Source organism: Grampus griseus, assembly GCF_964374135.1.
Source record: "Grampus griseus genome assembly, chromosome: 20".
Taxonomy (NCBI): Eukaryota; Metazoa; Chordata; class Mammalia; order Artiodactyla; family Delphinidae; genus Grampus; species Grampus griseus.
The window spans coordinates 51968309-51991154 of record NC_139014.1 but is presented as its reverse complement, the minus strand read 5'-3'; the positions used below and the strand labels follow the sequence as shown (position 1 = coordinate 51991154).

The following is a 22846-nucleotide window of genomic DNA, read 5'->3' as shown; positions in this document are numbered from 1 at the left end:
TCCACCTTTTGGCTATCGTAAATAATGCTGCTATGAACATGGGTGTACAAATATTCTTTTTTATTGAGGTATAATTTACATAAAATGCACAAACTTTAATGAACTGTTTGATGAGCTTTGACAAATATATAGATCAATGTAACTGCCACCCTATAGAACATTTCTACGACCTCAGAAATTTCCCTTGTGCCTATTTCAGTCAATGTCTCCTCCCAAACAAACTCCTCCTCCCACTCTCCTGATTTTTATCACCATAACTAATTAGTTTTGCCTGTTACTAGAACTTAATACAAATGGAATCATACACTATGTACTCTTGTGTCTGGCATTTTTTGCTCAATGTAAGGTTTTTGAGTTTCAGCCACATTATTGTAATTCATTACCCTTAATTGCTAAGTGTTATACCATTTTATAACTATATACAATTTGTTTATCCATTCTCATTTGAGTTGCTTCCAGTTTGCAGCTATCATGAATAAAGCTGCTAAGAACATTCTTGTACATCTTTTTGTGGACATATATTTTCATTTCTTTTGGGTAAAGACCTAGAAGTGGAATCTCTCTCATAGGAAAGGTGTATGTGTAACTTTATTGGAAAATGACAAAAAGTTGTTTTATTTTATGTTTATCATCTTACCCCTTGTCCTCAGCAATGTCTGAGAGTCCCAGTTTTTCCACATTTTTGCCGTTTGGTATTGTCAATTTAAAAAATTTTAACCATTCTAGTTGATATATGGTAGTACCCGTGCAACTTTTAATAAATTCCTCAGGCAATTAATTTCCTTCAGTAATATTGCCAGATGGCTTTGCTAGGATAGGATTCTTTGGATAAAAGTTAAAGAAACACAACTTAAACTAGTCTAAGTGGAAACAAAATGTATTGCCTTTTGCAACCAAACCATGGAGGTCAGAGGTGGAACTGCCCTTCAGATCACTCTCCCTGTGTCCTCTCCTCTCTACCTCTCTTTGCATGTTGGCTTCATTCTCCAAATTCCATTGTCCCCATGAAATTGGAGTTTGTCTTCAAGCAAGTCTAAGCTTTCATCCACATGGCCTTCCAACTGAACAGAGAAGAAATCACCTTTCCATCTGTTGCAGTTAGAAAACTCCGATTATCCTGGCTTGGGATTCATGCCATCCCTGAAACCAATCATTCTTTAAATCACTGACAACCACAAGTCAGAGATACAGCCCAAACACTTCTTCATTTTTTTCTTGGCCGTGCTGCACAACTTGTGGGATCTTATTTCTCCGACCAGGGATTGATCTTATTTTCCCAACCCAGGCCCTGGACAGTGTGAGCACAGAGTCCCAACCACAGGACCGCCAGGGAATTCCCCCAGACACTTCTTTTCAAAAAAAATTTTTTGTATTGAGTATAGGTGATTTACAATGTTGTATTAGTTTCTGGAGTACAGCAAAGTGATTCAGTTATATATATATATATATATATATATATATATATATATACACACACACACACACACACACACATATATACATATTCTTTTTCATATTCTTTTCCGTTATGGTTTCTTACAGGATATTGAGGATAGTTCCCTGTGCTATACAGTAGGACCTTGTTGTTTATGTATTTTATATACAGTAGTTTGTATCTGGTAATCCCAGACTCCCAGTTTATCCCTCCCCCACCCCTTTTCCCCTTTGGTAACCATAAATTTGTTTTCTATGTCTGTGAGTCTGTTTCTGTTTTGTAAATAAGTTCACTTGTATCATATTTTAGATTCAACATATAAGTGATGTTATATGATATTTCTCTTTCTTTTTCTAACTTACTTCACTTAGTATGATAATCTCTAGGTCCACCATGTTGCTGCAAATGACATTATTTCATTCTTTTTTATGGCTGAGTAGTATTCCATTGTATATATGTACCACATCTTCTTTATCCATTTGTCTGTCGATGGACACTTGGGTTGCTTCCATGTCCTGGCTATTGTAAATAGTGCTGCAATGAACAGTGGGGTGCATGTACCTTTTCTATTTCTTTTTTTCATGTATATGTTTTGAATTAGAGTTTTCTCTGGATCTATGCCCAGTAGTGTAGTCTAGACATTTCTAATCTCACTTAATTTGTTGCACATCTCTCAGCTATGGGCATACTAACCATCCATGAACCAATTCCATTTAGGTTTCGGCTTGTATGGCCTCTCAGGTGAACTTAGGAACTGGAAGAGAAGTGCCACGTAAGCAACATTCTGTTGGGCCCAGTAGCCAAAATCCCATCTAGGCTTCCTAGCAGGCCTGCCACACCTTACTAACATGTTGACATTCTCTCTTTCATATTCTCCTTTGATTATTTAATCTTGCCTTTAGAACCCAACTCTACACGGTAAATCATTGGCTTTTAACTCCTCTTCCACTGTCCAGCTTTTTTTAAAAAATAAATTTATTTATTTATTTATTTATGGCTGCATTGGGTCTTTGTTGCCGTACACGGGCTTTCTCCAGTTGCGGCGAGCGGGGGCTACTCTTCATTGTGGTGCGTGGGCTTCTCATTGTGGTGGCTTTTCTTGTTGCGGAGCACAGGCTCCAGGTGCATGGGCTTCAGTAGTTGTGGCACTTGGGCTCAGTAGTTGTGGCTTGCGGGCTCTAGAGTGCCGTCTCAGTAATTGTGGTGCATGGGCTTAGTTGCTCCGCGACATGTGGGATCTTCCTGGACCAGGAATTGAACTCGTGTCCCCTGCATTGGCAGGCAGATTCCACTGCACCACCAGGGGAGTCCCCAGCTTATAACTGGAAACTTTCTTTCTTTACAGTTCTCAGGTTCCAAGCCTAATTATTTTAGCTGTTGGAGGCCATCTCAGGAACTCTCTTTTCCTCCCTGGTCTTGACCCATACCTATACTGCTTTTCTGTGGACCTGCCATTCTTCAAGTTCTGCCTGTTTTAACATTATTCCCAGACTTTAGCCACTGGATTCCAATGGTCCCTGAGGTCGTTTATAAGAAGTGATCTCTAATTCTAGTGTTCAAGGATATGATGGACAAGGCCACTTTTGCCGAAGCCATAGCTTTATGATTTGGGTCATATAACCTCCCAATTTTTATATGTTTAGATAGTGTTAAAAGTATGAAATGATTTAGTTTATCATTAGGATGGAAGTCATTTCATCCCTCTGATATCTTGGTGTTCCTCCTCTCAAAACCTTCGGCACATCTTGAAGCTCAACTACTAAAAGTTCATTCAGTGTCCTGATGTGAGAGCCCAGATGATTCTGTGGGATTTTTGTCATCAAGAAAGCTGGCCCCTTTTCCAGCATATTAATTCCTCCCCTTGCTGCCATCCTATTCTCCTTCCACTCATTAACAACCATGGTGGTTACCAGAAATTGGGAAAGAGAAGAGCAGCCATTGTACCCAGAAAGGCAAGCATCATCCTCCCTCTTGAGAGCTTTTTAAGGGCTGGGAAAAGGCCCATAGCTAGGTTACCCCTTAAGGCACTGGCAAAGCAGGAACATCAAAATGAGAGAAACATTCATCTTTAATGTAATCTGAACTTTCTCATCCTCAAATCTAGAAGGAAGCTATTTTGATTTTGGAATATATATAAGGTTTGTGTCATTTTGAAAAATAAAATTCTAATTTGAGTTTTATTTTGGGAATGGGATACCATAATTCTTTAGTTCTTAAGGTGCTGAGGCTCTTCTTAATCTGCTCTTAATTGTGTTTTCCTTACTTCTATGTCCAGAGCCTTGTACTGGATCTGGCACAGAGACTGTGCTTAGTCAAGTTCTATTGCATGAATTAATAAATGGATGGAAGACTTGTAGAGTAGAATGAAGTGCTGGGTAAGGAGCAAAGATGGGAGTTGGGGGGTAGGATGGCATTGGGAAGCAGCATTAGAGAACCTGACAGGAACATCTGCTCTGGTGTCCCTAGAGATTTGCTATAATTGCCATCTATGCTGTCTTGTCTTTGGTTGCATCAGTTCCACCTGTTTTATCTGGTTTCCTTGTCATTCTTTCCTTTCTGCATAAAGTGTTTCCCTTCTCTATTGAGCATATGAGCTAGTAATTCCTTCTTATAAGGGTCATTTTGCAAACCCACTGCTTTGTTCTGTGTCCCTGGCACTCAGGGTCTCCTGGGGAGCCTTGGCTTTTCTGTGGGCTTGCAGCATTTCAGTAACTGCTTTGTCCTGGTAACTGCTATCATTCCCTTACACCGTTTTCACCCAGACCTGTAACAGAGAGATGACTGCAGATTGTTCCCATAAATAGTATCAATCTCTTCACCTTCTGGAAATTCTTCATCTTGTGCTCTTGAGATAGAGTCCAGCTGGCTGGGTGTGAATGTGCTTTGTTTGTGCCAATCCAGTCTCGGCAAGTATTTTCATCAAAATTAGAGGCTGCAATTGCTGACTGCCAGAGCATCCCTGGTAACAATATTTTTCTGGTTGGGAGGTGTGAGTTGTGCTCTGGGGCCTTTATGTAACAGCGCACAGTCCTAGTTTATTGCTGTTTTTATTGGAAGATGTCTTTGGATCAGGGCATACCTGACTATGTCTGGGCAAGAGAGCGCTTGGTCTCATTTGAATTTGTTGCTAGAATCTAGGACCAGCCTCGGGCAGACTTATACAATAGGTATAAGGTATAACCCAAGTAAGACTAAGCTCTACTCAGCCCTGTCTCAGCACGGTCACATCCAAAGGAAATCCAAATCCGATTCCTGAAAAGTATGGTAAGTCTTCACTGAAGTTATCTTAAAGGTGTGTCTCTCCTAAAGTCTCACACTTCTCAGGAACTTCCTCCAGTCTTCCTTTTCTCTCTGAAACTCCCCCACCCTCATACATGCTCTTTATTACCTCCCCACTCTCAGGGAATTCAGGGTGTTAGTTTGTTTTTTTTTGTTTTTTTTAAATTTTAGCTCACATAACATAAAATTAACCATTTTAAATTGTACATTTCAACGGCATTTAGTACATTCACAATCTTGTACAACCATCAGTTTTATCTAGTTCCACAATTTTTTCATTGCCCAAAAGGAAACCCTGTATCCATCAAGCAGCCACTCCCATTCCCCCCTACACTTGTATTTTCAAAAAGCTCTCAAGGTGGGCTTCCCTGGTGACGCAGTGGTTGAGAGTCCGCCTGCCGATGCAGGGAACACGGGTTCATGTCCCGGTCTGGGAAGATCCCACATGCCGCGGAGCGGCTGGGCCCGTGAGCCATGGCCGCTGAGCCTGCGCGTCCGGAGCCTGTAAACAGCTAGAAAATGGCTGATCTAGGATTTGAACTCAGTTCATGGTCTAGCAGTATTGATGAACTTTTCTCTGACTCCCCATCACAATTAGTTGCTTTTTCCTCTGTGTTCCAATAGAAGGGTTTTTTTGTTTTTTGTTTTTGTTTCATTTTGTTTTGTTTTAGTTCACTACATAGAAGCAGTTTTATCATAGAGTAAACACACAGACTCTGAAGCCAGACTCCCTGAGTTTGAGTCCTGGATCTTTGGCTTGCCAGCTGTGAGAGATCTGGTGCCTCAGTATATTTATTTATCTTTGAAACGGGGAAGATAATAGTACATAACTCAGGATTGTTGTGAGGATTAAATGCATCAACCAATGTAAAGGGTTTAGCACAGTGCCTGTTACATAGCACTGGCCTCATGGGAATATTCTGTCCTGTCTATGTTATATCTCCCTCACTAGACTCTGGCCTCCTAGAAGAGGACAATCCTTCATTCATCTTCCAATCCTAGTGCACCCAGCACAGCAGACCTTTCACTAGATGGGTGCTCCATAAACATTTGCCAAATTGAATGTGTCAGTCTGTGGGTGTTTCTGCCAGACAGTGTGACATTTACAGGTTCATGATCTATGGTGTGCTTCAATTACCCAAGAGTCTTTTTAGAAAAAGTGGTTGCTGAAGTCGGGCAGGCCATTCAAAAGCTCTGCCCTGTTTCCAAAAATCCAGGTCATTACCACTCTGCTTCTGTGAACCAGAAGCCTTTCCCCAAGTTCCCTCACTTGTGAGGCCAAGACTTTCCTTGTGGGAAGGAGAAAAGGGACACCTGTCACAAGGTTAAGATTTCTCAGGGGCAGCTGGAGTTATTTAGTTGGAGTTTTCCCCTCCAGTGAGCAGTGACCGGGTTGGGAGCTTTGGGTTTCATTTCTAACCACCAGCACAGGGTACCTGCTTAGGATGGAGACTCCAGACCCAAAAGAGGCTACAATCACAAGGCAGGAGGCCCAGGGATTCCTGGGAGGGTGGTGGCTCAAGTTACATCACATTATTTCACTGCCTTCACACGTTTATTTATTGCCTCACTAGGTGAGGCTGCAGGAGTGAGTTGGCAGGAAGAGGCTTCAAAGGAGAGTGAAAACGGTAGAAAAGGAAATATTTGATTAGAGGTTAACATGTCCCCTGGGGCTTCTTTGATTTGGATTATTCTAAAAGTACACAGTGTAATGATTAAGTACTCCGGGTTGGAGGGGGGGAAGGGAGGAGTGGTCTCTGTACAGAGTTGGGGCTCTGTTTCTGATGAGTTGCAGCTGCTGTGTAAAAGGCGCACTAAACCAAACAGGCAGGGAGGAGAAGAGGAGCTCACAGGACCAGAGTGACTGTGTGCTAAAGTCATCATCTTCACCTAAGCCCGCGCTTTCTCCTGTCCTACACCTCAGTGAGCACCTGCAAGTTGCTTTGGCTATAACCTGAAGTCAGCCTACAACCCTCTGTCTCTCTCTGTCATCAGATCCTGTCCACTTTCTCTCCTAAAGGTCTTTCAAATCCATTTCCTTCTTTCTACCTCCACTGGCACTGTCCTTGAGGGTTCAGAGCCTCATGTTTTCTCGGATTATATCTTCCTTACAGGGTTCTTGGTCTCGAGTCTTAGTCCTTCCACTCCATTCTCCATGTTACTGTCAGAGAGATTTTTCTAAACTAGCTTAAAATCCATCAGTGGCTCTCCGTGGTCTTACAGATCAAGTGCTCCCCAGAGTCTGGCTTGTGAGGCTCTTTGGGTTCTGGTCCTGCTTCTCTGGCTTGTGTCCTCCATACCTGTGAGCTCCTTCACAATCCTGCTCTGCATGCAGTTCTCAGAATGTGCAGTATTTGCTCTCAAGCCTTCGGCGCTTGCTCTTCCTTCTGTCCAGAATACCTCCCTTCCTCCCCTAGTTTCTCTCTTTCTCCCTTACTCCTCCTTGGGTTGAATGAGGTTTCCCTCACCTGGGCCCCCATATCCATATTGTACCACTTACCACAAACTGTATCCAACCTCTAACTGAGCAGAGTGAATTGCTTACCAGCACGTAGCTCTAGCACACAATAGTTGCTCAGTAAAAATCTGATAAATGAATGAACCCTTTACTATTCATATTAGGGTTCAATCATAGTTCAAGGAAGGAGACTTGAATCGCTTGGCTCTGAAAGAAGGAACCAGAACAGTTATTGCAATTATGTTCTTTGTTGGGTAGAATTTCACACTTGATAAAAGGATTGTGAGGTTTTGTGTTTCTTCAAGCTAAAGTGATTTAAGCCTACTTTGAAGACCAGTTTAAAGGCCTCTTCTCCAGATGATAAAACAGGGTACTTGTCAGTTTTGAGGTGTTCCGGAATTATTCTCACCAAGCGTCTCCAGAAATGTCATACCTGCTGCTTTTAAAATGTTATTCTAAGGCCACAGTTAAACAAGTATCTCGCTCAGGAGAGGTGTGAGAGGTGGGCAAGTGAATCATGAAATGAAATCTGCCTACAGGGCTGAGAATAGCACACACAGGAACCAATGGCAGTGAAATAAACTGGGGTAACACCAAGGAAATATATCCATTAACACAAAGGGAGCCTACTACATAACAGATTTCCACTGTACATAAAGGAGACACCTTCTTTCAACAGAGACTAAAAACTGAAATGAGGTAGTGAGCCCTCTGCCACTCCAAGTGTCCCAGTCTCTTCAACCGCTGCCGAGGCGCTGGGCGACAGACTCCGATGGAAGGGGTGCAAGGTGCAAAGGGCTGAGGCGTCTTTTAGCTCTTCCAAGGTAGATTCTTTAGAACCTTTGGGTTTTTTCGAGTCCTTTGAGTCTTTCTAACCTTTTGATTCTTTCAATTCTCGGTTCTAAGCGTTAAAGCGCCGCTAGGAAAAGCTGCAACAAAGATGGGAAGGAAGCTAGTGAGAGTACTCAGAGAAAAAGGGGTGAGAATTTAAGGGGTAAGCCAGAAAGAAGAGACTGAGGGAGTAAAGGAGAAGCGGAGCAAACGCAGAAGGGAAACGGGGAGGAGGGAAAGAGAGCGACAGGAACCTAGACCGATGAAGAGAGTGAGCAAACTCTTCCCCGAGAGAAGAAAGGCACGCCCAGAGGGAATCGGCTGCTTTAAGGACAGCCCCGCCCCTCGGCGTGACGCCGCAGCAGGGCCGGCCACGATTGGCTGCGGCCTGGAGGGCGGGATGGGGTTGCTAGGAGCGGAGGGGATCCGGCTGGCCAAGGCCTCCCGGAGCGCGGAGCCGAGGGAACGGGGTCCGGGTTTGCAGCGCTGCTGGAAGATGGCGAGAGGCTGGGACGCGCGGCCGCCCTGGCGGCCAGGGCGCGTCTCACTGCTGCTGTGTCTGCTGTTGCTGCTGCGGAGCCCGGCCCGGGCAGCGCACATCAAGAAGGCGGAGGCGACGACGACGACGACGAGCGCGGGCGCCGAGGCGGTCAAGGGCCAGTTCGACCGCTACTACCACGAAGAGGAGCTGGGCTTGGCGCTGAGGGAGGCGGCGGCCGCGGGGCCCCCGGGCCTGGCCCGCCTCTTCAGCATCGGCAGCTCGGTGGAGGGCCGGCCGCTGTGGGTGCTGCGCCTCACGGCGGGCCTGGGGCCGCCGCCTTCTGACGGCGATACGGGGCCCGACGCGGCGGGGCCGCTCCTGCCCGGCCGGCCGCAGGTGAAGCTGGTGGGCAACATGCACGGCGACGAGACCGTCTCGCGCCAGGTGCTCGTCTACCTGGCCCGCGAGCTGGCGGCTGGCTACCGCCGCGGGGACCTGCGCCTGGTCCGCCTGCTCAACACCACTGACGTGTACGTTCTGCCCAGCCTCAACCCCGACGGCTTCGAGCGCGCCCACGAGGGCGACTGCGGCTTCAGCGACAGCGGCCCTCCCGGGGCCAGCGGCCGCGACAACAGCCGTGGCCGCGACCTCAACCGCAGCTTCCCGGACCAGTTCAGCACCGGTGAGCCCCCGTCCCTGGACGACGTGCCCGAGGTGCGCGCCCTGATCGAGTGGATCCGCAGGAACAAGTGAGTGTCGTCCTCCCTCCACCGCCGCCTCCTCCCCCCCGCCCCCTCCCCATCCAAGTGAGCCTCCAGAGCAGAGGCTGGATCCGGCACTCAGCAAGCGCTCAAACGGTGCTCTCAGGCCTAAGGGACGGGGGTAGTGAGGGCGGAGAGCGACACCCCGTAACGGGGACAGGGCCCAGGCCGCTTAGCCTCCTGTCCGGCTAATTGTCCGAGAAGCGCTGCCTAGAGGCTGTCATTTATTCAAAGGATGCAGAGAGCGCTGTTTGGCCGGAGGGGAGACTCTTCTAGCATCCTGGCCCCTGTTCTCACAGGATCGTAGAATATGAGCGACGGAAGAGACATTAAGGATGACCTAGGTCAGCTCACTTATTTTATACATAAACTGACAAGATTGCGATTATCTTATAACTACAGGCACTGTGCTAAGCCCTTTCCGTGGACTGCATGATCTCAGTTTATGTTGGCCACAACCTGATGAGACAGACAGCATTAACATCCCTGTTCTGTAGCTGGGACTTCAACTCGCGCATTTAGTCAGTGCTCTTAACGGGCATGGAGGGAGACTGTAGCCTAGAAGTGACAGATGACACTCCTGGGGTCATCTTCTTGGTTATTTAACCGAAACTGATTCACTTCCAGTCTTTACCTCTGACTCAGCTGTGGAGCATATAGGTATGGCTGGCTGGAGAACTTGTACAGATCTGGAACCTTCATCTGTAAGCAGCTTCATTTTAGACTCTGAAGGGTTTCTGCTGCCACTTGTGCACATTATTAGTGGGCCAGGGCCAAATGGCTAATTGTCACACTTAATAGACACCTTAAGTGTTAGTAACCGCTCTGTGAGATTTAAAAACTTAAAGGAAGCACGAGGACCTGAAGAAATCGGTGTATAACAAGAAAATATTATAAATATATATATGGTGTGTTTATGTACCCAGTTAAACCTTACAGGAATTGTTCCTACTGGCAAAATGTGTGTGGGCTACAATAATATGGGTCATCTCTGTGGAGAAGGTAGAACTTGAACTGAGTCTTGAGAGATGGGTAGGATTTTCAGCAAAATGGTGGAGGAGAGGAATAAAGGAAGAAGGAACTTATTCCAGGTGGAATAATATCTGAAGTGACCATGCACCTCTTCCTTTTGTCAAGCATCGGCTTTGCCAGCATATCCCCATTTTTGTGTCTTCATAAGGCTTGTGAAGCAATTAATCTTTCCATACTGATTTGAAGAAGATATCTGAGTGACAGATAAGATACAAGCAATGATGAGCAAAGAAGTTTCCCTTTAGGACTTGGAATCATCTCTTCTACAAGGTTCAGCATATATAGCAGACCTTGAAAAATTCATGGCCATTATGACAATTCTAGATTCTTTTTATCTCCTACCTTTCACTTTACTCCTTCTGAGATCCCTTGTAGGTATTAATTTCACATGCTTTCCGGGAAGATTTTTCCTTTAAAGATAGTGGTGTCGGGACTTCCCTGGTGGTGCAGTGGTTAAGAATCTGCCTGCAAATGCAGGGGACACAGGTTGGAGCCCTGGTCTGGGAAGTCCCACATGTCGCAAAGCAACTAAGCCCACAAGCCACGACTGCTGAGCCTGTGTGCCACAACTTCTGAAGCACACGTGCCTAGAGCCCGGGCTCTGCCACAAGAGAAGCCACCGCAATGAGAAGCCCCGCTCACTGCAACGAAGAGTAGTCCCAGCTCGCCACAACTAGAGAAAGCCCAAGTGTAACAATGAACACCCAATGCAGCCAAAAATAGATAAATAAATAAATAAATTTAAATAAAATAAAAAATAAAAAAATAAAGATAATGGTGTCAGGACCTCTGAACATTTACATAAGAAGTGTCACTTTAACATACAGCTTATTGTCAGAAGCTGTGATGGCCAGGGCCTTTCTGAGATGATATATCAAATTCACTGTTTGTATTGCTTGAAGGACACGTTTAAAAAGCCCCATCATGACCTTTGCAGGGATGTAAATTCTGTGAGTAGATTTTTCTATTCAGTATTACTTCTGCTGTGACCAGAAATAAAAATGAGCTTTGTCTTGGTGCAAGTCACCTTGAGACTATACTGAAAGCTTTAAATTTTAAATCTAGGACCAAAAATGTGCTCTTTGGATAACTCTTTCATATCACCAGTATTTAATGATTAAAGTTATGGTCTGGGCTGGCTATTCAATGATAGAAGCTTGTGAAGATTTTAAAAGCTGATCTGTGTCAGTTGGTATTACAAAGGAAGTGGCTCTATTTTGTGGCTATGGACTACCCTAATCATATCCGCCCTCTTTGCAAATGTAACTCTAATCAGAAGGGAAAGTATGTGAGTATATAGGGTGAAAAGTACATCCTTCCATCCTCAATCATAAATAACTCAAGGTGCACATTATTTAATGATTAATCAGTAACAAGGGACATTGATATGTGAATAAAGTAAAAACAACAAGCACATACACGATTTGAGATTGATTCCTAAATATATAGAGACAACTTTATGGATAGGAAATTCTAAAACCACAGACATCCGTCTGTACAGGGAAATTACCTTTTTCAATGTATTTCGTGAAATAAATCATTTGAATAATTTCTTGATATCCTATTCACCCAGCTGTATTAGAAATAGATTTTTGTTGTTGTTTTGGATATGTAACAATTTAACACTCATTTCCTCCTGCTTGGGAAAGTGGAGTTTATTTTCTTTGTTTCACTTTATACTTCATCCAATCCATGATTTTGTACTACTGATAATTGACTCATCTGCTCAAGAAAATATACAAGATTTTAACTCCATCATTAAAAGAAAGATTTTATAGTTTACTTCACCCTCATATTTTTGGCACAGTTCTTTAATTAAATATACCTGCTTAGACTTTAATAGGAGATTAGCATATAAATGATTTTTTGGGTATGTTTGTGAAAAGCATTATCATATTGTTGGGGTAGGTGTATAGCTACAATTTCCTGAAACCTTTAGAATTTAGTTTATCAGACATCAAATTTTCTTAATTTTTTTAAAGTTATTTACAGGGTTATCTGGGGACCATAATAAAGTTAACTTGGAGATTGACTTTTTAATATCTACAGACTCTTGTTTATAATTTTTATGATATATTTACCAGTTACTTTAAATCTTACGCAAGGAATGATATATGATATTGAAGTCAAATGTGAGAAACACTTAAGAGAATTGATTTGATTGGAAACCATAAAATACCCTTCAAATAAAATTGGATCGATATACAAAGTTGGTTTGACAAAGACTAAAAGAAATAATCTTACAACCACTATAATAGATACCACTTTCTTTTGAAATCGCCCTTACCAGAGTGGCATTGGTGCTTTTAAAACTATGTGAGTAGAGTAAGGAAAATCTAATAATTTAATTTTATCACTCAAGTAGATTGCAAATATTTCATTGTTCTAAAAGTATTTGATTAGGCCATTTTAACAGTATTTCTGAGAAGTGTTACAAGAAATGTCAAACAAAGTGAAAAACAGCATTTAATAGAGAATCTTGGAATTTAAAATTTTAATTGAACACGTATAAAGTAACATGCTTCACTTATTTAGAATATTCAGTTACCCTTTTTTTTTTTTTTCCCACTAGACTATGAATGCCATGAGGGCATTTTTGTATTTGTTTCTTCACTAATATATTCCTTAGTGCCTATAGAACATTTGGCTTATAGTTGACACTCAAGAAAATTTGTTGCTCAGTTGATTGTCTGAACTGGGCCAGCCTTCTTGTAACTTTCCCAAAGTCAGTGTGGGGTGGTGGTGGGGAAGTACTTAAATTATTTTAGGCATAGAAACCAAAAAGTAAATTGTTAATAACTTGCTATGGAGGAGGGATGGGTAAATTGGAGTTAGAATAGATGCTTAGTTTTTGTTTCTGTAACATTGTAGAATTGGAACTGGTGAGTAGAATTATAGTCTGTAAGGCAGTGATTCCCTAAGCAGGATGCTAGAGGTCTCCAAAGGAATGAACATTTGCTGAGCAGGGGCTATAAAACAGTCATTGTGCTGGAAGATAATTGTACATGTATTATCTTATTTAATTCTTGTAACAACCCTGGGAGGCAGGTAGCATTAATCCCCGTTTTACAGATGAGAGAGAAACTGGGGTTCAATGGATTTAGAGGCAGCAACTTCTCCTGATCATGTTACTAGTGAGTGACATGTCTGCAAAACCAAATGTTCTTACGCATATTTGCCTGGTTTTAAAGCCTGTGCTATTGCCACTATACCAAATGGCATTCCCCTCTGGTATCTAGAACTGTGCTAATTTTAATTATGTAAAACTAGTCTTCTTTCATAGTCTATTCTGGTGTTTAATCACTGTCTTTATCAGCTAAATTCTGTCTTCTGATGAATAGATTCTGTGTTACAAGTAATTTTCATTGTTTGACCTCCTCTGGGAGGTACTGATCATACCTAACCTTTCAAATTAAACATATCGTAGACTTAATTTTCTTTCAAACATATAGAAAGAAATGTTATAAATCAACCCCCTTTAGAATTACTGTAGGTCAGTTTATTTCAGCCACAAAAAGGCAGAAGCAAAAAATCTAATTTTGAGTGCAAAGAGAAAAGTGTTTAATCTCCACTCATAGTAATGGTTTGAACTGTTACCTGAGTGAAAAATGTATAAATAGGACTTTGGCATGTTTTTGCCTTTACCTTTTACCATAAAAGGCATTCTTCAGTATTTCTATATCTATAAATTTGACCAAATTGTAAATGGATTCGCTTAAAAGTATCAATAAAAGTGCAAAAAGTTTAAAATGTTTCTTTTATAGAAGCAGCCTTGTCTCCATGTCAGTTTATTTTTTAATGGTCCAACCAGGAACCTTGCACCTAGAAAGAGAGCTGCTTTTACAGTGATGCAATGTTCTGTATTGTTTTTATCTGAAAGCAGCTCAGGTTTTTCCCCGCCCCTGAATTTTCTCAGCTATGGCTTCTCTCCTGAAAATGTGAATTTAGTGTACTGTGAAAATGGAATGAGGCAAAGCACATCCTGTTTTAAATTAGACTCCCTATCTATCTTAAAAATTCTCTCTGGACAGTAATATAAAAAGCATGAAACTTATTAACCTAACTCGTATATTCAACAAATATTTATTTATGCCAGCCATGCTTTCTATGAAATTAACACAATATGAAGTACAAGAATTAGATTGAACTCTATGAAATTGTAATTTTTGTAGGTCAAGACATGGTTGAATAGTGGCAAGTTCATATTGTTCAACTTAATACATGATTTTACAGTTCCCTGAATAAGACGTCTCCTGAAACATTAATTTACACTGTGTTATTCAGCTATTTTTTTCAGTGATGGGGAAATTATTTAAAGTTATTTGAAGTTAACTTGGACTGTAAAAACTGTTTGAAATTTATTGAGTTAATAATACTTTCTTTCCATTTTCTTTTTTTTTTATTGTTGTTAGTCTAACAGCTGATAGAGTTGTCTTCTAGGTGTCAAGAGGAATATCTAAGTTCATTTATAAAAGATGTAGAATTTTAAAATACATGTTTTCTGTTCCCTTTAAAAAATGATATGTGATTTGGTTATGTTTTCAAAGGTTTGTGCTTTCTGGAAATCTGCATGGTGGCTCGGTGGTAGCAAGCTATCCTTTTGATGATTCTCCAGAACATAAGGCTACTGGAATATATAGCAAAACCTCAGATGATGAAGTATTTAAATACTTGGCAAAAGCCTATGCTTCAAACCACCCCATAATGAAAACTGGTGCCCCTCATTGTCCTGGAGATGAAGATGAGACTTTCAAAGATGGGATCACAAATGGTGCGCATTGGTATGATGTGGAAGGTATGTAAAGCCCTGAATATGCTGTATTTCCCCCTGTGTACATTTAGCATTCCTAAGTATACTCTGGTGGAAAGAGGAAATTTCGAGGAATTCTGATTTTTTTTTTTTTTTGGCCATGCTGCCCGGCATGTGGGATCTTAGTTCCCTGACCAGGGATCAAACCTGTGCCCCCTGCATTAGAAATGCAGAGTCTTAACCACTGGACCACTGGGGAAGTCTGAATTCTGATTTTTTTAATCTTTTGTTTTTTAATTTTGAAAATTTCAAGCCCACAGTAAAATTGAAAGAAAACTACATGAACACCTGTATATCCTTCATTTAAATTCACCAACTGTTATCTTACCCCAAATGTTCCCCCTCCTAACCCCTCTCACGTGTATGCGCGCACACACACACACACACACACACACACTCTTTTGCCAAATGATCCAAAAGTAGGTTGCAGATTTTATGACACTTCACCTGTAAATACCTCCCAAGTATGTATTTCCTAAGTACAAGGACATTCTCTTGTATAACCCATGTACCATTATTGTAACTGAGAAATCAACAGTAATTCAGTACTATCATCGCACATGCTGTTCATAACTCAAAATTCCTCTATTATCCCCCAGATATCTCTTATAGCTCCTTTTCTTCCAGATCAGATGCAGTCAAGGTCCCAGCATTGCATTTGGCTCTTGTGTTTTTTTAGTTTCCCCCATCTAGAACAGTCATATCAACAGTCTCTTTTCTTAATGATGGTGAAACTTCTGAAGTGTCCAGGCCAGTTGTCCTACAGAACATCCCATATTCTAGATTTGCTGCTTTCTTCCTGATAAGATTATCAGGTCAGAATTTCCAGCAAGATCATTATATCAGTCCCATCAGGAGGCACATAAAGTGAGGCTGCAAGTGGCCAAGTTGGGCAGCTTGGTTAATGTGATGACCACCACTTCTCTCCATTTTACATAAAGGCACATTTTCCCTTTGTATTTTAATATGTGGGATGATTGTGGAATGCTGTTTTTTAAAAATTGTGGTTGAAAAAAATATATCATAAAATTTGACATTTTTAACCTTTTTTTTTTTTTTTTTTTGCGGTACGCGGGCCTCTCATTGCTGTGGCCTCTCCCATTGCGGAGCACAGGCTCCAGACGCGCAGGCTCAGCAGCCATGGCTCACGGGCCTAGCCGCTCCGCGGCATGTGGGATCTTCCCGGACCGGGGCACCCGAACCCGCGTCCCCTGCTTCGGCAGGAGGACTCTCAACTACTGCGCCACCAGGGAAGCCCTTAACCATTTTTAAATGTAGAATTAAGTGGTATTAATTATATTCACAATGTTGTACGTCTGTATCACTACCGTCTACTTACAAAACTTTAAAAATACCAGACAGAAACTCTGTAACCATTAAGCAAAAACTCCCTATTCCCCACTCATTTCCCACTGCCCCCACCCCACCCCACCCCCAGCCACTGGTAACTTCTAATCTCCTTTTTTTTTTTTTTTTTTTTTTTTTTTTGCGGTATGCGGGCCTCTCACTGCTGTGGCCTCTCCCGTTGCGGAGCACAGGCTCCGGATGCGCAGGCTCAGCGGCCATGGCTCACGGGCCCAGCCGCTCCGCGGCATGTGGGATCCTCCCGGACCGGGGCACGAACCCGTGTCCCCTGCATCGGCAGGCGGACTCTCAACCACTGCGCCACCAGGGAAGCCCTCTAATCTCCTTTTTATCTCTGTGAATTTGCCTACTCTAGATATTTCATATAACTAGAGTTAATATATTTGTCCTTCTACATCTGGCTCATTTCACTTAGCATAACGTTTTCAGGGTCCATCCATTTTGCAGCATGTATCAGAACTTCATTTCTTTTTATGGCTGAGAAGTATTCCATTGTATGTATATACTACATTTCATTTATCCAGTCATCCGTTGTTTCCACCTTTTAGCTACTATGAATAATGCTGCTATGAATGTTGGTGTACAAGTATCTACTTGAGTCCTTGTTTTTCAAATCTTTTCAAATACTCAGGAGTGGAATTGCTGGGTCATATGGTAATTCTGTATTTAGCTTTTTACACAGTGGCTGTACTACTTTACATATCCACCAGCAATTTCTCATGAAATGGTATGTTTATGTTAAAGTAAGCTTGAATTGTTTACCTTTTCTTTTAAATGTTACAAAAACAGCTATTGTTCTTTTTAAACTTTTGGTATCCTTTGAATAATGACTTTTTCATTTTTATGCCCAGGCTTAGACAATTTAATTAAGAGTAATCAGAAGGAACAAGTCACTCTATGGAAAAGTCATCAGTATAAACTTTTTTCTCCTCTTAGAATCTGCCCACGGTGAATGCCTTAGATTTCCCCTTACCTTGTTGTTGGCAGTTAGTCACATTATAAAGTATGTTACGACGTTTCTCTTCATGTGCCTTCATATAAATATTTGAATAACTCTTTGACTTCTTATGTCAAGCCAAGTGTACACAAATTGGGTGCTAAGTTTGAGGACTTGATACTTTCTAGAGTCTTCTTATTCCCGTATAGTTTCTACCAGTGTTTCTTATATATAACTAGTGATTTGAACTATTTAGAAAGGGCTTTGAAATATTTAGAAGCCAGACTTTCTGCCCGGAACAATTAGAAGTGGTTTGAAAACCATTAAAAAATTTTAAAGATAAAGGACGTACTTTAATGTTTAATCTCATTTCAATCTTTAGCAAATATATTTCTATTTTTTCTTTCTTTCTTTCTTTTTTTTTTCTTTTTTTTTTTGTGGGATCTTAGTTCCCCGACCAGGGATTGAACTCACGCCGTCCGCAGTGAAAGCACAGAGTTTTAGCCACTGGATCACCAGGGAATTCCCTTTAGCAAGTATATATAATAAAACCTGATTTCATGAACTAGTGGTTTTGTGATGTAGTCAAGTTGCTTCATTATTTGAGATACTATTTAAAATAATGGACTAAAAAATAATTAAACTTTCATTTTTGGAGAAAGTTGTAAAAGGTTAGAAAGTAGTTTCTAATTGACAAATAATTAAGGAAGGTAAATATATGTTATACTATTTAAAAAGTAAGTGTGCTTCCTTCATAGTAAGATTACTTGGTTAAGCCAGGCAACGGGTTTTTCTGAGTCTTCAGACATCTAAAGGAGCTAAATTTTGCCGTTGCCATTATTATTGTTTTTATGAGCATCTACTTCTCTCCTGTTTCAGCTGGATGGTCAGGCATATTTTATTTCTACAATAGGTAGCTTATATCTTTTACTGCCTTAGCAATATTGAGCAGTTTCGGTAGTTTCTTTTGTGTGTGTGTTTTAATAGCTTTAGCAAGGTATAATGGACATACAATAAACTGGACACATTTAAAGTGTACAATTTCATAAGTTTCAACATATATGTGCACCCATGAAACATAAGTATTAAGTTTCAGTAGTTTCAACAGGGTAAATTCATTGTTTGTCTTATACTGGACTGCGATAAGATGTTGTGAAACCTTGTGAGTAGGCGTATATTCAGACCCGGATGTCCTGGAATAACTTGACTGACATTTATGTGATGTATTTAAAAATTCTAACTCAAAGAAGTTTAGAGCTGAAAATGAATATATTGATCTAGTCCAACCCTTCTGCTTTATAGGAAATCAAGGCCTTAGAGAAGAAATAACTGGTGCGGAATCATTTATTAACCTAGCAAATATTTACTGAGCACTTGCCACATCCCATACACTATATTAAGTGATGGGGTACAGTGTGAGCAAAACAGAAACAATTCCTGCTCTCGGGGATCAGATAGTGTATTAGTAATGGGGGATGTGAGGTAATTTTGCCCCCACCACCTTCACCTTCATTGCCAGGGTTGATTCAGCATATCTAGCTGCCTACGTGGGTGGCCTTGCTTCTCTCAACATGTCTCTCAAACCTCAGGATCCATCTGGGGAATGACTATCCTAATAAGGCCTGTGAACAGTCGTGCTCCTCTGCTAAAGCCTGTTACTGTGAGAGCCTAAGCTGAACTTATTCACGGGGCAGGCCTTCTTCTATTTTTTTTTTTTTTTTAACCACAGTGTGCTGATTTGTATGCCTTTTGTTTACCATTCTTTATTATTTTCTTTCTTCATGGTTTTGAAGACATTATAAAAATCATCTGATGGTTTAATATGTTTATTCCAAAGCAAACCTAATGAAACTGAATTATAGTTTCAGTCAACTTTTAAGAATTGCCCTCTTTCAACTTACAGAAATTTTTAAAAGGGCAAGTAACCACCTAGAAAGAGAAGAGAGCTATGAAATGTGACCAGATAACATATCTGTAACTAATTCAGGATTTTTGGTGCGACTTTAAACTCCTTTGATCATGTGGGCAGCCCTTCTCTGCGTAAAGTGGAGGTCAGACTGAGTAGCACTGATGTGCTCTTAAATACTGAGGTATGTTTGGCTTTAAGTAGATTGCTGACAGAAAGGAAAGAGCCTGGGGAAAATAATTACCAAACTGTTTTGAACAACATAAAAGGTTAGTTAGATTTGGTCCAAAAATGGACTGAAAAGCTTATTCTTGTGCAGCATTTTCTGTGTCATTAAATAGGGCATTATGTTGTAATTCTTATGACACCAGGAAATTGGAATCTATATAAAATAAAAAAAAATCAAATGGATGGTACAGAACTGAAGAAATATAATATCTGGTATTAAGAAATAGACAAATCCATAAATACAGTAGGAGATTTTAAACATGCCTTTCTCAGTAATTGTTAGATCATGAAGACAAAAATATCAGTAAGGACACAGAGGATTTAAATAACATAAACCAATCTGACCTAATGAACATGTACAAAATACTGTCCTCATATCTAATTTTCCTGCAGAGTCTGTTTACTAATCCAAAGTGTATATGATAAGTGATTTACCATTGGTCACACTTAAGGTAGATGTGTCTAGTTCTATTAGTGCTTGTGTTAATTTTTGTTCTAAAAATTACATATTAAAAGCAAACTAGCAAACACACTAAAACTTAAAGCATTCTTATATCTTTGCTTGTTTCACATTTTAATTGGAGCAAGTCTAAACTTTTCACAGTCTGACTCAAGCCTACATTTCTAGTCTTCTCTCCTTCTTTTCACCTACCACTGAATGACTTGTCCTTCCTGCAAAATGTGAACCTTCACATACTAGGCTATTCTCTGTCTGAAATGCTTTTCTCCAGTTCAGCTGTAACCTTCTCTGAAAACTTCCCCTGTAGTAACTGTCACTCTTACCTTCCTAGAACATTTTGTTTAACATCAGTGTAATGCTTATCTACTTATGTCGTTAGTTTTTTGTGTCTCCTGCCAGAGTGTGAATTCTTTGATAAGGACAGTGTGGTGCTATGCATTTTGTAGTTATCTTTATACAAAATGTATTGGCAGGGAAAGGGTCCTACAGGAAGTGAGACTAGGGAGGTTTTTACGGTTATTTGGAGTAAGGTCTTTTTTTGGAGATATGGGATTTATCTAGAGGGATGCCATGGGAATGAAAAGGGAGTATGAGATATATAAGAAATTGTGCAAGAGAAGTTGCAGAACTGACCGTCAGTTAGATAGTAAAACAGAGTGTCAAGGCAAAGAAAGACTTAATTAAAGATATAACTTGGAGATTTTGAGCCTGGCTAAGTAAGAATGATAATGGAAATGGGAAAAAACTAATTGGAAGGGGTGTGTTTGTGTGTGTGTGTTTTCTCTTTAGATGTGAGAGGAGTGAAAATTGGAGGTGAGGTGGTACTGGATGTACTAGTTATAAATACTTGATGTACAGTTGTGAGATAGGCTCTGGAACTTGGGAAAGAGGTCAAGGTTATAAAGAGATTTAGGCATTATGAGATATGTGGAAAGCATATGGCAGTGTGCCTGATTTTGAAAATTGAATTGATATTGTTTCCTAGCATCATTTAATTGCTTGGAGCAAGAAATTCAACTAGGGGGAAAAATATATATATATATGAACAGATGGGTGCTTTTTCATCTCCAAAGTGAATGTACTTCTGGCATTTTGTACTGGGATGTTTTCTTTAAGGAATGCCAACAGTTTAGATATTCTCAGCCTGTTGATATTTTAAGAATACTATTGATAATCAAATGTGCATTAATAAAGGGCTTTTGGTTTTATCTGATCTTGTACATTAAGGAGCTACTTGAATCTTTCTTCCTTTCTCTCTTTCTCTCTTTTATCTGAGTGCCACCTCATTTAAAAGGAAAGCAAAAACTTAAAATGATACTCAAACGGAATTTTTTCTTCTGCTTGAGTCATAAGTTTGTTTGTTTTAGTAAACTGAAGTATAGCCTCATATAAAAATCTAACCTTTAGGAGCAGTGTGCTTGTATATTTTGTAATGTAATAGTATACTTTCATCAAGGTTGAGAACCAAACACTGTTTTAGGATATGGCCCCTAAATCTTCAGATCCAAAGTCTAAAAATTAGATGTGCTTTTTTTTTTTTTTTTAAATACAGGTGGTAGAAAATAGGAAAGTACTTAAAAACAACAGCAACAACAAAAAAACCAAAGGAAAATACAGTTCAAAGACTTGCCTGAGAGAGAGTGTTGACCAAGTTAGACAAAACTGAAAACAGATACAGGACTGTGTAATGTAGTTTAACTTTGTAGAATCATATCATTAGCAAATGTATATTCAGTGGGAGTGGGGAAGGAAATAGATTTTCATAAGATAAGTTGTTCAGAATATGAAGACCAAGTTCAGTTAAGATTTGGTGAAAGCAAACTTGAATTTAAAGACCAGGAATATGGGAAAAATTCTTTCAAGGGCAATCTCTGTTTTTTCCATTCATTTAATGCAGATCTTCCACTTAAAATTTTTTATGACCATCATACTCATTAGCTTTTAAAAATATCTCAAGGAGTGCAAAATTATCATTTAATAACCCACTTATTTATAAATAAATTGTTCACAGAAGTCAAAGTTGTGAGAACTTTTCACTATCCCTTGAAGTAGTTTTTTTTTTTTTTTAATTTTATTCCACCACATTCTTTTTTTTTTAACATCTTTATTGGAGTATAATTGCTTTACAATGGTGTGTTAGTTTCTGCTGTATGATAAAGTGAATCAGCTATACATATACATATATCCCCATATCTCCTCCCTCTTGCGTCTCCTTCCCACCCTCCCTATCCCACCCCTCTAGGTGGTCACAGAGCACCGAGCTGATCTCCCTGTGCTATGCAGCTGCTTCTCACTAGCTATCTATTTTACATTTGGTAGTATATATATGTCCATGCCACTCTCTCACTTCATCCCAGCTTGAAGTAGTTTTATTAAAGAAATAACAGTAAGCTCCAAATTTAAATATAAAATAGAATTTGCCTATCTATATTCCTGCATGCTAAAATGCTTTTCCTAATGAAAAAAATACATTGCATTTTTTTTTTTCTGTAAAAGGTTTATGGGGTTCTTGTGTCATACAGTTTGATACTTTATAGTTGGCCTACTGAGGCAAGTTAAAAAAAAAACTTGCTCTGTTCAAGTCTTAACATTGTAGCATTGGTTATATTTTTTTTCCATTGGCTTTCTGCATGAGGCATAAGAGTGAGTTGTTAGTGCACCATCTTTGAATGAATGGTTGAATTTATTTAAATACCCTCCACTTCCTTAAAGCTAGATCTCTCTAGTGAAAACAGTAATAGGGATTGGTTCCATGATAAAGATGAATTGAGTATCTTCAGGCATACGAAGATTAGTTGTGAGACACATGGATTGAAGGAGTTGAATGGGTATGAATAGATTCTTTGATCAGAAAATTTAGCCA

At 40.3% G+C, this 22846-nt stretch overlaps 1 protein-coding gene across 1 annotated transcript in view; it reads left to right on the top strand.

Moving 5' to 3' along the window:
- Positions 1–8466: 8466 nt before the first annotated feature.
- Positions 8467–22846, top strand: part of CPD (carboxypeptidase D) — a 67797-nt gene continuing 53417 nt past the window's right edge. Inside the window, exons 1-2 of the mRNA XM_082678753.1 lie at positions 8467–9233; positions 14825–15072. Of these exons, the coding sequence (XP_082534879.1) occupies positions 8500–9233; positions 14825–15072 (982 nt within the window). The 5' untranslated portion in view covers positions 8467–8499. The remainder of the gene's footprint in view (positions 9234–14824; positions 15073–22846) is intronic.